The sequence below is a fragment of the Lynx rufus genome, unplaced genomic scaffold (assembly GCF_022079265.1).
Source record: "Lynx rufus isolate CCGP_SWC_20201006 ecotype Redwood Valley unplaced genomic scaffold, mLynRuf1.p SCAF_6, whole genome shotgun sequence".
In the NCBI taxonomy this organism is placed as follows: Eukaryota; Metazoa; Chordata; class Mammalia; order Carnivora; family Felidae; genus Lynx; species Lynx rufus.
In genome coordinates, this window is record NW_025814878.1 from 95,270,343 (window position 1) to 95,284,630 (window position 14,288).

General features: G+C 40.2%; 1 protein-coding gene across 2 annotated transcripts in view; it reads left to right on the plus strand.

The window, feature by feature from the left end:
- The window catches only part of GCLC (glutamate-cysteine ligase catalytic subunit), a 50,255-nt gene extending 38,289 nt beyond the window's left edge, over positions 1-11,966 (plus strand). For both annotated transcript variants that reach the window (XM_047102339.1, XM_047102340.1), the window contains 6 exons: positions 709-801; positions 1,100-1,204; positions 8,463-8,544; positions 8,845-8,948; positions 9,025-9,145; positions 10,391-11,966. In XM_047102339.1, the coding sequence (XP_046958295.1) occupies positions 709-801; positions 1,100-1,204; positions 8,463-8,544; positions 8,845-8,948; positions 9,025-9,145; positions 10,391-10,602 (717 nt within the window). In that variant the 3' untranslated portion in view covers positions 10,603-11,966. The remainder of the gene's footprint in view (positions 1-708; positions 802-1,099; positions 1,205-8,462; positions 8,545-8,844; positions 8,949-9,024; positions 9,146-10,390) is intronic.
- The last annotated feature ends 2,322 nt before the right edge of the window (positions 11,967-14,288 follow it).

Here is a 14,288-nt window from a genome sequence, read left to right on the forward strand (position 1 = left end):
TTTGTTTGTTTTTGGGAGAGAGACAGAGTGTGAGCAGGTGAGGGGCAGAGAGAGAGAGAGAGAGAGACACACACACACACACACACACACACAGAATCTGAAGCAGGCTCTAGGATCTGAGCTGTCAGCACAGAGCCTGACGTGGGGCTCGAACTATTGAACCACGAGATCATGACCTGAGCCAAAGTCAGACGCTTAACTGACTGAGCCATCCAGGCGCCCCATCTCCTCTGTTTTAAATGCGTTTCACTTCACTAACCAAGATGGAGGTCATTTTCTGTACCTGTGTACAGCTAGTAATAGGAGAAATGTCCTATGCCTTTCATTATCTAGTGCAGTAAAGAATTAAGAAATTTTAAATTGGTTTAAAGTACCCTATTTTAGGATTCTGACTGGTTATATCTCTGGTTCTGCGTTTTTTTCAATATTTTCTCTTGCTTGCATAAACATGAAAAATTCAAACATGACACATGAAAAGATGGCTTCAGTTATTTCTGTGCTGCCAGCATATCACCCAACTTTTGTTAAATGTTTGTTTACCTAACAGGTCACACACCAAGAAAATCTCAAATGGTACCTTTTGTATTTGTAAATAGTGCTTGGTATTAACAGTGAATAATCATCCCTAAATAAAGACCAAACCATCTTAATATTTTACTGGACATATGGAAAATTGGTTTTATTTTCCGTTTGTTTGATTTTATATAGAACATTCAGTCCACAAATTGGCAGACAATGAGATTTAAGCCCCCTCCTCCAAACTCTGACATTGGATGGAGAGTAGAATTCCGACCCATGGAGGTAAGATACACATGGGCAGGAAGTGACTTAAATATACCCGTCCTCTGCCCATCACCCTTCTGATGCTCTTCTCAAAGGTTCTTGGAAGGACATTCAAATCAAGTTTGTGCTTCATAAAAGCAGGTCTAAAAGCTAAGGTGGATTGATGTCTGAGAAGAGATTGTGGGCAGAGGGCTTCAAGCCCTGGGTGGGGGAAGTCGGAGCTGGCTTGGGAATAACATAATCTGAGGAGGGGCCTGTAGGGAAGAGCATGTTTGTGTGGTTGGTCCATAACTTTTCTGGGTTCCTGCTTGTGTAGGTTCAGTTAACAGACTTTGAGAACTCTGCATATGTGGTGTTTGTGGTGCTGCTTACAAGAGTGATCCTTTCATACAAACTGGATTTTCTCATTCCACTATCAAAGGTAAGAATGTGTTTGAGGGTAGTGATCAGTCTAGGTATCTATGGATTATCTATGGCTCGTTTACATATAGTATTTTAAATCTGACCTTATTTTGAATTTTCACCATTTAGAATAAGATGCTTCTCCCTCCACTCTATTCTCTTTTCCTTTTAAACCTAAGCTTAGGCTGTAGATTTTGGTACTGCACTGGTGGAGATTCCTCGAAAACAAAGTGCTAACACTAGCTCCTTTGCCCATTTGAAAGAGATCTGGGGTTGCTTTTGAATAACCACTTTTATAGAGGCTTTCAATTCAGGGTGATGGTTAGAATCCACATATTGATTTCATTTTCCCCCAAATGCCACTTTAGTGACCATATTAAAACTGAGAGGGGAATGTATAACTGTAGGGAAGGGTCACGTCGGTGGAATCAAACTGGAGGTGTTTCTGGACAATGTAGATGGGACTATCAGAAAAACAACTAATAGTTAATCAGCTTCAGCCCAACAAAACCAAAAAAGGAGCTCTCTGGAAGCAGTTTCCCAGCAAAGCCTTGGAACAATTTCAGGCCATGAGGCAGCAGCTAACTAACTAGAAACCTTTGGTTCTGGGGCCACTCGGTCTCTGGCCACAGAAAGTGTCTGGGAAAGGTGGTTGGGCCCAGTGAGGGGTCTGCTGAGGTTTTATTTCCAGAGAAAGGAGAAGGATAGCAGCCCTGTCAGAGCAAGCATGGAAAAAAGAAATAAATGCCTAACTCAGCATCTGCTCCCACCTCACTGCCTACTCCCTCCATCAGATGGGACTTGTCCCGCCCACACACCCTGAGGGAAGTTTGGCCATCAGCCTATCTCTGCCTGCTCTGAATGCCCAGGCGAAAAGTAAGCCACAGAATTGTGTGAGTCCATTTGCCCATATGGGTGTCCCTGCCAAGAGGGATCAGCCCATATAAGGAAAATTCCCTGTTAGCTACCTGCCTAAGCCTTTGTTAACAAGTATGAATAGATGTCTGAAAGTCCATAGAAAATGGGTAACTTTTAGTAGCCTTAAAGGGTCCAGCTGGGTTTACAGAATGCCTTCTCCTCAGTGAACTAGTTAATTAAAGAAAAACGGAAGAATTCTTAAATGCTAATTAGTGCCCTTGAAAAAATTCTAGAGAAGAGTCATATGTGTAAAATAAGCAAGCGTATGGACCAGAGAGCATTTGGAGAAGAGTTCTTAAAAAAAGCTACACTTTTAAAACTTCATATATTCACCAGTAGAGCCCATGTTACTGAAGATCCAAGTTAATGATTTGGGAAACCAAATTGAGATTTATCTCAGAATGACAAAGAAACGGAAATTATGGAAAAACTGAAACATGGAGAATTGCTCTGGAAAGTTGAATGTTTGTAATACTTTAGGAGAAATGATCTATGTAAAAAATGGGATCCAGTAATCAGAGAAATAGAAATTTCTCTGACTGAAAGAGTCCATTAAGGGTGAAACAACTATTTAAAGAACCCAAATCTAGGAATTTCTGAATCCTAAAGAAGGAAATCAACCATTTGAACAGGAGAGAGCATTCAGATTGGATAGCTACCAAGAGGAAAAGAAACTAGTTGATCTCCTTCCTCATCTACAACATCAAATGCTAAGAGATGGAGAAAAGTTCACAGAATCCATAGAGGTAAAGAAAACAATTCTCTTCCCAAACTTCAAAATCCAGGCTATTCCTCAATAGATTATTAGAGCTAAAAGCATGCCAGAACTCTTACCAACTGAGGGGAAAGTGGAAGGAGATTTATAGTAGGTATCCTTTAATGCTTGACATTTAGAGAATTTCATAACAAAGCAAGAAAAACTAATAGTATAGAAGTAAGATTTTTTACTTCTAACCTGCTAGTTTAAAAGGATGGGAAAAGGGGCGCCTGGGTGGCGCAGTCGGTTAAGCGTCCGACTTCAGCCAGGTCACGATCTCGCGGTCCGTGAGTTCGAGCCCCGCGTCAGGCTCTGGGCTGATGGCTCGGAGCCTGGAGCCTGTTTCTGATTCTGTGTCTCCCTCTCTCTCTGCCCCTCCCCCGTTCATGCTGTGTCTCTCTCTGTCCCAAAAATAAATAAACGTTGAAAAAAAAAATTAAAAAAAAAAAAAAATAAAAGGATGGGAAAAGAACGAAGAACTTCCCAGTGTTAATGAACAAAAATTTGGGGTGGGACTAACCACCTTCAGAGTGGTAAGACAGTATAGCCCAGAGAACATAAAATGATGAAAGTAAGATAAAAACAAATTTGAATAGACTATTCTACTAAAAAGCTAAAACAGATGATAGAAAGTAACAGCATAATGGTGTAGGGTGTTTGCCTACCTAAAACAAGGACAAGTGTGGAAAACAAAGGGCTAGGTAATGACCTTTAAAGGATAGTAGAAATAAGAAACTAATAACAAAATTTGAGAATTAAGTATTAAATGAAATAGAGAAAGCAGTTTTCTGTATTCTTCCAAGATAATGTTAGATTTTTGTTGTTGTTGTTATTCCTTTAACTATAGCAGACATTTCTTAAGGAGCATAAAAGAATTTAAAGGCACTGTAGTGTGGTGTCTCTGATGTGGCTGCATTATGAGCATTAAATTCATAAATCACTTGTATTCCTTACTGGCTTTTTAAGCTGAGCAAAGGTGCTACCATCACCGTGCCTCCATTTGCACGTGTGGAAGTGGACTACACGGCTGTTGTAAGAACATGTGGGATTCATGGAGGTAAATCACTTAGAGTGCCTTGTCTGTTACTCACTAACTGACAGGCCATATGATCAGAGAATAAGATAAAAGACTAAAGTAAACCTAAGCAGTCAAACTGAGAATCTGAAGTGCAGTAGTACAGTATACTTGCAAGAGAAATTCAGAAAAGCAAAAATTAAAATAGTCCTTTATGAACTTTGATCAAGGCTAAGAAAAAATTTTAGAAAAGAAAACCCATTCGTAGCCATGATGGAATTTTAGACTGTTATTTGGATATGTTTCTAGAAGTGTCTAGATTATTCAGAAGGTCATGTATCTTAAACATGACAATAGAAATTGAGTATGGGAGACAGGCTCAGTAATCAAAGACTTGGCACTATCCATCCTAGTTCAACAAGACCCTTTAACTTGTACATGTTAAGATTCTCCTAAAATTTCATTATGGGAAATAAAGTACTACTTTAAAAGCTCTACTTTAAGGGTCTTAAAAAGTCATTGGAAAAATAAAGAATTGACAATAAAGATGTTTTTGTACGTGGAGACAAATGAAAATGAAATTACACAATAGTCCAAATTTGGGGGACAGAGTGAAAAAGCAGTTCTAAGAAGGAAATTCACAGCAATGCAGGCCTACCTCAAGAAACAAAAATTTCAAAGAGCCTTACATCTAAATGGCCTAGAAACAAGGAGAACAAAGCCCAAAGTTAGAAGGAGGAAGGAGCAGAGCAGAAATAAATGGACACTAAAAAATAGAAAAGATCAATGAAACAAGAACTGGCTCTTCAAAAAAATAAATGAAATTTAAACACCTTTAGATTCCTCAAGAAAAAGGACACAAGTAAGTAAAAGAGAAAATGAGAAGTAACAGCTGACATCACAGAAAGGGCTATGAAAGACTACTACAGAAAATTAACATGCCAACAAATTGGACAACCAAGAAGAAATGGGATACATTCCTAGAAACAGAATCTTCCAAAACCCTATCAGGAAGAGCTAGAAAATGTGAACAGACCAAATACTACTAATGGCATTGAATTGGTAATGCAAAAACTCAGAAGTCCAGGACCAGATGGATTAACAGGTGAATTCTACCAAACATTTAAGGGAGAGTTCATACTTGTTCTCCTCAAACTGTTCCAAAAAATAGAAGAGGAAGGAGAGCTTCCAAATACAATTTATTATCAAAACCAGGTGAAGATACTGTAGGCTCATACCTTTTGATGAACAAAATCTAAAAGTTCTCAAAATATTAGCAAATTATATTCAACAATGTATTGAAAGGATCATTCACCACAATCAAGTGAGATTTATTCTGGGGATGCAGGCTGGTTCAGTAGTTGCAAATTAATTAACGTGATAGACCACATTAACAGAGAACAATAAAAATCTTTATTTTAGTAGATACAGGAAAAAAACATTGGACAAAATTCAACATCCATTCATGAACACTCCCAGTAAAGTGGGTTGAGGGGGAACATACCTCAACATAGTAAAGGCCACGTATGGAAAATCCACAGCTATTATCTTAGTTGGTGATGAAAAATTGAGAGCTTTTCCTCTAAGATCAGGAACAAGACTTAGTCAACATAGTCCTGGAAGTCCTCCTAGTCCTAATAGTTGACAAGAAAAAGAAATCAAAGGCATTTGAATTGGTAATGAATAAGTAAAACTCATTATTTGCAGATGACATGATACTATGTAGAAAACTCTAAAGAGCCCACCAGAAAAACCTATTTGAAATAATAAATGATTTCAGTAAAGCTGCAGGATACAAAGTCTGTTGCATTTCTATACACTAATAACCAAGTAGCAGAAAGAAAACAATTTTATATTCAGTTAAACCAAAAAAAAAAAAAAATACCTAGAAATAAACTTAGCCAAGGAGGTGAAAAACCTATACTCTTGATGGAAGAAATTGAAGATGACACTAAGAAATGGAAAGACATACCAGGCTTATGGACTGGAAGAATATTGTTAAAATATCTCTACTACCCATAGCAACCTGCAGATTCAATAAACCCCTATCAAAATACCAACAGTATTTTTCATAGAACTAGAATAACCCTAGAATTGTATGGAACCAAACCAAACCAAAAAAAAAAAAAAAAAAAACTTCCCCCAAATAGCCAAAGCAGTCTTGAGAAAGAGAGCAAAGCTGGAGGTAACACAATTCCAGATTCCAAGATGACATATTACAAAGCTATTGTAATTGAAACAGTAAGGTATACTGGCCCAAAAATAGACATATAGGTGAATGGAACAGAATAGAGAGGTCCAAAATAAACCCATTCTTATGCAATCTATGACAAAAAAAGAGACAAGAATATACAGGAAAAGGCAGTCTTCTCAACAAACGGTGTTGGGAAAACTGGACTTTCTTACCTCATACACAAAAATCAGCTCAACAAGGATTAAAGACCTAAATGTGAGACCTGAAACCATAAAACTCAGAAGAAAGCATAAGTATTAATCTTTGACATGTACTGTTAGCAATATTTGTCTAGATTTGTCTCCTCTGGCAAAGAAAAGCCAAAGACAACTATTGGGATTACCTCAAAATAAAAAGCTTTTGCATAGAAAAAAAAATCATCAGCAAAACAAAAAGGCAACCTACTGAATAGGGGAATATATCTGCAAATGATATATGTGATAAGGGTTTAATCTCCAAAATATATTTAAAAATCTCACCAAAAGAGGGGTGCCTGGGTGGCTCAGTCGGTTAAGTGTCTGACTCTTGATTTTTCACTCAGGTTGTGATCTCACAGTTCATGGGATCGAGCCCCACATCAGGCTCTGTGCTGACAGTGCAGAGCCTACTTGGGATTCTCTCTCTCTCCCTCTCACCCTGCCTCTCCTGCTTGCGTGAGCTCTTCCTTGCTCTCTTTCAAGATAAATAAACTTAAAAAGAAAAAAAAACACCCACTTCAAATCTATCTGATTAAAAAATGGACAGAGGACCTGAATAGACATCTTTCCAAAGAAGACATACAGATGGCCAACAGACATGAAAAATTCTTCAGCATCACTAATTATCAGGGAAATACAAATGAAAACCACAGTGAGATACCACTTTACCCCTGTCAAATGGCTAGAATTAAAAAGACAAGAAATAACAATGTTGGCAAGGAGTGGAGAAAAAGGAACCCTTGTGCACTATTGGTGGGAATGCAAATTGGTGCAGCCACTATGGAAAACAGTATGGAGGTTCCTCAAAAAATTAAAAATGGAATTACCATATGATTCAGTTAATTCAACTGTTGGGTATTTACCCAAAGAACATGAAAATATTAGTTCAAAAAGATACATACCCCTACTATGTTTATTGCAGTATTATTTACAGTAACCAAGATACAGATGCAATTCAAGTGCCCGTCAATAGATGGATTAAAGATGTGGTATATACATATACAATGGAATATTGCTCAGCCATAAAAAAGAATGAGGTCTTGCCATTTGCAACAATGTGGATGGACCTAGAGAGTATTATCCCTAAATCAGAGAAAGACAAATACCTTATGATTTCACTTCTGTGTGGAATCTAAAAAAGCAAAATGAACAAAAAACAGACCCATAAATACAGAGAACTGATGGTTGCCAAAGGGGAGGGAGTGGGGAAGTGAGTAAATGGGGAAGGACAGTGGGAGGTATAGGCTCCAGTTATGGGATAAGTCACCGGGATGAAAGATAGAAGCATAGGGAATATAGTCAGTGATACTGTAATAGTATCATATGGTGACAGACGGGAGCTATACTTGCAGTGAACACAGCACAACAGTTGTTGAATCACTGTGTTGTACACTGGAAACTAACATAACATGTGTCACCGATGCTTTGATAGAAAATAAAGACACTGATACTCGGGACCCATAGTCAAAAGCTCCGATATAACTGGTCTGGTGTGTGGCCTGGGCATACCACATGACCTAGCAGTCTTCTGGGTATGTACTTCTTAAAGAAAATATTGGGGCTCATGAATAGTTGATGTGGCCAGAACTACCTGATTGAACCCTCTCTTCTTAGAGCGCTAAACTGGTGACCCTCTGTTCTTAGAGGACTAATCTTATTCCAGATCTGACTACCTATCAACTCTTTTCCTTTCCTCACCAGTGAGGAAAGCAAAACCCTAGTGGTAGGGAAGGCATAGCACTGAGCCAGAAGTTCTTTGGGTTCTTTGCTTTTTGTAACCCTGGCATCTTGTGTGAGTCACTGTGCTGTGTGAAGAGAACCAACCACCTGCCCTCCACAGATTTCTTACAAGGTTCAGTCACAAAGGTATTTTGAAATGCAGACAGCCTATGTGAATGTAAGTTTTTGTTGTGATTTTTTTTAAAGTAGACTTCTCTTAAAGTTTTCTCATTCTTACTAAAAAGCACATACTAATCTGTGTTGGAATGACCCAGGCCCTACAAAAAAGTGAAGTCTCTTGTTCCAACCAGAAAGCATTGAAGGTGAAAGTAGAATTCTGAGGGGGTGAGTCTTAATTGCAAAAGCAAGGAAGGCACCACCCCTTCTCTGTTGGATGAAGAATGTTCTGATGTAGCCGTGATTATTTTTCTCCCTTAGGTTGATGAAAACATGAAAGTTGCACAGAAACGAGATGCTGTCTTGCGGGGAATGTTTTATTTCAGGAAAGATATTTGCAAAGGTATTCATTCTCTTGGATTTCTAGGGTCACTCATTTTATTTTTATTTTCTAAGTGTTTATCTTGAGAGAAGTGGTGCCAGCCAGGGAGGGGCAAACAGAGGGGGAGAGAGAATCCCAAGCTGGCCCTGGGCTTTTAGCACCGAGTCCAACACGGGGCTCGATCCCATGAACCCTGAGATCATGACCTGCGCTGAAATCAAGAGTCGGATGTTGACCCTACTGAGCCAGCCAGGCACCCCAGGGTCACTCACTCTAGGCTTTCACAAGCCCCTAAAGCTCCTCCATCCTTTCATCCGGCAGGTGGGAACACTGTGGTGGATGGCTACGGGAAGGTCCAGAACACTTCAGAACTGACCACGGAGGACTACACCCTGATGAGCATAGACACCATCATCAACGGGAAGGTAGAGGCCCTGCCCATTGCACCTCACCACCTGCACCAGTGGGCAGGGCACTAATTATGTGTCCTGCTTCTCCTAGGAGGGTGTGTTTCCTGGGCTGATCCCAATTCTGAACTCTTACCTTGAAAACATGGAGGTGGATGTGGACACTAGATGTAGTATTCTGAACTACCTAAAGCTAATTAAGAAGAGAGCATCTGGTATGGTATCCTTTGCTTTTGTTTGAAATCTTAATGAAGGCAGAATCTCACAATCTTACAATATTGTTTCTTAATGTAGTCTTTTCAAATATACCATATTTTATCAGTGTATTTTTCACATTGAGGTCTCTGCAGTAGGAGACACCTTATAATCATTGACATTTTAATTATAAGAACTTTTTTGTCTTACTAGTTCATAAAGCAGTGGTGCATCTTTAAGTTGATGGCATCTTGGACAATGAAATACAGTATCTAAATTGCCTTTTAGTCATTTATGGGAAGCTGTATTTGTTGGACATCATCATCAACAGCTCTATAGGGCTAAGTAACTGTAGGTTAGATAAGTGACAGCCACGATGTCTGCTTCTTCAGCCACCTTGCATACAGTGAGCACCCCAGAATCCTCTTTTTTGTTTTGAGATCACATTGACCAACCATGCCTACCAAGGGCCCAGCACAAGGGAGCTGTCAGCTGTGAATAAGAGTAACAATGTCATCTACATTTCTCTTGAGGCTTCCATAAACTTCCTGGAGTCTCAAAGGATACACCCTCCAAAGATGGTGTATCTGCCAATCTCTCCCTTCATTCTTAACTATTCCTTATTTTTTTCACCTCTTTGATCAAAGATGGTTCTGGGACCTCCATACCCTACAGTGCCCGCATCAGTCGCAGCTCTTCAGCTAAACAGGAGGACATGTGCTCCAGTACATGTGTTAGTTCCCTTTTTTGATTTCTTTCCAGTTTTTTTTTGAGGAATAATGGGCATGGATCCTTGTGTGAGTTTAAGGTACACAGCATGACAGCTTGATTTACATATATTGTGAAATGATTACCACCCTAGTTAAGACCATCTTCTCGTATAGACAGAATGAAAAGAAAATGTCCCCTTGTCTGAGAACTTCGATCTGCTCACTCCCCAGCTTGCCTGTCACACAGCAGGCAGTGTTAGCTCTAGTCCTCGTCTTTGTGACATGCTAGTGGCTCCCCATTTCTGAAGAGGTGGCTCTGTCCCCAAGTGGGTGCATCTAACCTTGGGACGCATGTGTTCTAGTTACCTGCCTGCAACCTAAAATTCTTCCCCTGGAGTAATTCTTCTGGAAAACCTTTCTCCCCACCCTCTGGTGGGTACACCAGGAGGTCATACTGATTTTTCTTCAGGATTGTGTTTATGCTGGTCATTAAGTGGCAAGTTAACAAAACAAAACAAACACACTTCTTATGTTGTCTTAATTTTTTCCCCCCAGGAGAACTAATGACAGTTGCCCGATGGATGAGAGAGTTTATCTCAAACCATCCTGACTATAAGCGAGACAGTGTAATCACTGATGAAATGAACTATAGCCTCATCTTAAAGTGTAACCAAATTGCAGACGAATTGTGTGAGTGCCCGGAGTTACTTGGACCAGCGTTTAGGAAAGTAAAATACAGTGGAAGTAAAACGGACCCTTCCAACTGACATTCTGTAGAAGGAAAAACACATTGCTGTTTTATTGGAAACTGACTGCGTGATGCTCTGCCCGTGAGTGGTATGAAGACCAAGTTCCAGAACAGCCCTGTGTCTTGGGCTGCTCGGCCCGAAATGGATTTAGAGGCTTCCCTTCAGTAGGTAAATCTAGAGTTTATACAGTGTACGTGTATATAGTAAAGTATTTTTATGATTAACAACGTATTTTAATAACCTTGTATCTAAAGTCACTGTGAACTGGCTTGTACATTTTCTTACTCTGGAACACCTATTGACTAAACAGTTTTGTAAATGTAACGTACTGGTGACTGTACTATACCTGCATTCCAGAGTTGAAGGCGTTTACTGTAAATTTTTGGTTTTTTTAAAGCCTTTACCAGGGACCTGATTCACTGAAATTTATCACTTCATTTTAAAAACAGGTGGCCTTGTGAATTCTCTGAGTCGTCTCCTTTGTTGTATAGTTAAAATCACTATCGAATCCATTGAAATGCTTCAAGGGTAATCTATGTTGTTTCTTTTATAATTGGAATAGTTAATAGGTTGGTCACCCTCCCTCAAGCTTTCACCTCTAAAGTCCATTGAACTGAAGGTACTTTTTTTTCTTTAAATTTGCTGATTTAGGCATTAGGAGACTGGTATCCCTAGTTCACCTGTGGTGATTAGGGAAAGTGATTTTGTTTTTTAAAGGGCAGAATTGTTTGTCCTCCTGTACACACCAAGAGTAATGTCAGCAATGGCACCAGCCCTTGTGTTGTGGCCCATGGGGATTCAGATTGCCGCTATTTACTTAAATTTTCAAACCAAATGCAGTTTCTGAAATTTTTGTTCTGTTACTCTTTATCTGGTTTCCAGTAAGCATATTGACATTCTTCCAAAAACCATTCTAGATTTTACCAAGGGAATATTCTACATAATGCTTATCTTCTCTGTGAAAATCATAAATGAATCATGATGTGCACTAAGTTTTGTGAATCAGGACCCTACATGTTTAATGGTAAATAATTTAAGTTTACACAATTGTCATTAGTGCATTCTGTTAAAGGTTTTTTTCCCCAATTAGTTAAGTCCTAACTGCTTCTGAAATAACTATGTATAGTAGATGATGCAAACCTTTCTAGGCCTAAACACTTAAACTGTAATGCTAATTTTAACAAATCGCGATAAAGCTGCTTCAGCTAAGCCTGTGTATGTATAAATACTAGGGTTTGTGCTATGTTTCATACGTGTATTTTGGAGGATTAAAGAATGCCTGTTTTTTCATTTGCAGTTTGCTTGTGTAAATCAGGATGTAAAAAGGCAGATGAACTAAATGTGGTATGAGGAAATAAAACATGGAATTAGCATTCTGAAAACTCTTGAATGTGTGAGTTCCACAACTAACTGCAGCATGATGGGGATCAGAATTAGCCCAGATCTTCTGTGACGGTTACTTGTTTCAGTCCTCAGATGTCTTTAGAAAGAAGCCTGCTCTCAAAGCAGGTGCCTTCTCTCCCTTAGTGGCTGTCAACCCCTAGGGGCAGGGGAGGGACTTGCTCAATGGCTGAAAGAACCACTGGAAGCGGCTTTCAGGCTGGTCACACGGAGCAGTACTGGGTCACCTAGGTGCTGTGGGCACTCGAAGCTGGAGACCAAGGACTGAATCAATAAGCCCGACCGGGAGCTGTTGTCAACTCGTATCTTTGGATCAGCATCTCTCTCCTACCCCAGCCCCTTGTAATGTAATGATGTCCTTCCTCTGGTCAGTTCACTTTTCTCACTGATGACTTTATCTGAATGACTCTAGGGCAGGACTTGTCAGACTAATCTGCATAAGGATGTGTAGGGGTCTTAGTAAAGTGCACATTCTGGCTCAGCGGGCCTGGGGTGGGGCCCATGTTCCTCTACTTCTAGCAAACTCCCAGGAGACATGGCTACTGCTCTGTGGGCCACATTGAGTAAAAAGGACTTCGATCACGTTCTGGACCTCAGTTATAGACATGTCCGTTTAGGTCTCAAATGACACTTGTTTCTAATTCTAAAGTGTTGTACCTAGATTTTTCTCTTACTGAAACCCAGAACATAGAAAGTAACACCACCCTTCCTGAGCTTTACCCTCCCTGGACGCAACAGACAACTCAGGATTTGGGGCACAGGACGATAAGCATTGAGAAGAGCAAAAAGGGCTTTCTCCCTATTTGGGCTCATCCACAGCTGTTTCTAACTCTCAGATCCTCACTTAGAGTATAACTGGATTTACTTAACCCAAAGTCTAGTTTCCTGCCCATGAGGTCTCCTGGATCACTAAGAGGCCTGCTTCTAGTCCCAGGTTGCCCCTGCCCCTGCCATCTGGCTTATTCCTGAGGCTGTTGATGAGCCTTTCCATTAAAAAGGGAGAAAGCCTGCCTTGGCCGCTTCTTTCTAAACCACCTCCACAAACATTAATCATGAGACATGTGGACATCCAGGATGGGGTGTGGGTTTAGATAAGGGGCCCTTTTCAGAACAATGAAAAGGCTGCCTAATTGCAAGATTTTTATAGATGCAAACAAGCTTTTCATTTAAGTTAAAGCTTCCTTCCCTTTCCTTGTTAAACCATCTCAGTTTTACCAGCTGCTCTCTCTTCCATTATGCTTTTGTGTAAATTCCCTATAAACACTTCTGAACATACATGCCAAGAGATACTTAGGAAATGTGAATTAGAAGAGAATCTGATGAGGTCGGGTTTGGAAACACGGAGACTGTGGTAGGCAACCTTGACTGGGAAAAATACACTCTTCAGACTATTCATGTTTTCTTGGTAAGATTGAAACTAGCTGGATAATTCCTAAAGCCCCATTCTCTTAACATTACAAAGGTAAGTATGGAAGATGTGTTAACATATAGCAATGGTGCATCCAGCTTTGTTCTGATTTCAAACTATATTACAAAGCTGTAGTAATCCAAATAGTATGATATATGGCATAAAAGCACAGATTGATGAAACAGACTAACCCTGCCCCCCAAAAAAACCCCATGCATATATGGTTAATTTATGGCAAAAGAGCCAAGAATGTACCATGGGAAAAGGACCATCTCTTTGATAAATGGTGTTGGGAATACTGGCTAGCCACATGCAAAAGAAAAAACTGTTTTGCACCAAACACAAAAATTAATGAATGAAAGACTAGACTTTCTGGTCCAAGATGACATGGTGATGGAAAACCCTGAATTCACCTTCCGGGGACACATCAAATTTATGCCTATATATACAGAACAATGCTCCCGGAAGACCCGGGTTGACTGAGCAGCTGTAGCACAAAAGACCACAGAGAGAACAGTGAAGGAGAGATACCCAGTAATGAAAGGCACCCCCACCCCCTATGCTGGGAGCTGCAGTGGGGAGAGAGAGTACTGAGGAGCAGGGACCAGGTTTGTCTTCCCGGGGGCAGAAAAAAGCTGTGGTTTAAAAAGGCAACCAGAATATAAAAGCTCTCTCCCTCGAACTCTGCCAAATGGGGCTGCTGCTGGAACTCTGGGTTGGAGCCTGGTGAGCACCACAGTTGGCATTCCCTTTCCACATCAGTAGCATGGACAGGTGCAGGTCCAGACATCCTATCCTAGCCAGCCCACTGCCTCAGAGTCCCAACCCCAAGCTCACAACACACCCAGCCATTGCACCAAAGTGGCCCCAGTGAGGCACACACCAGGATACTCGC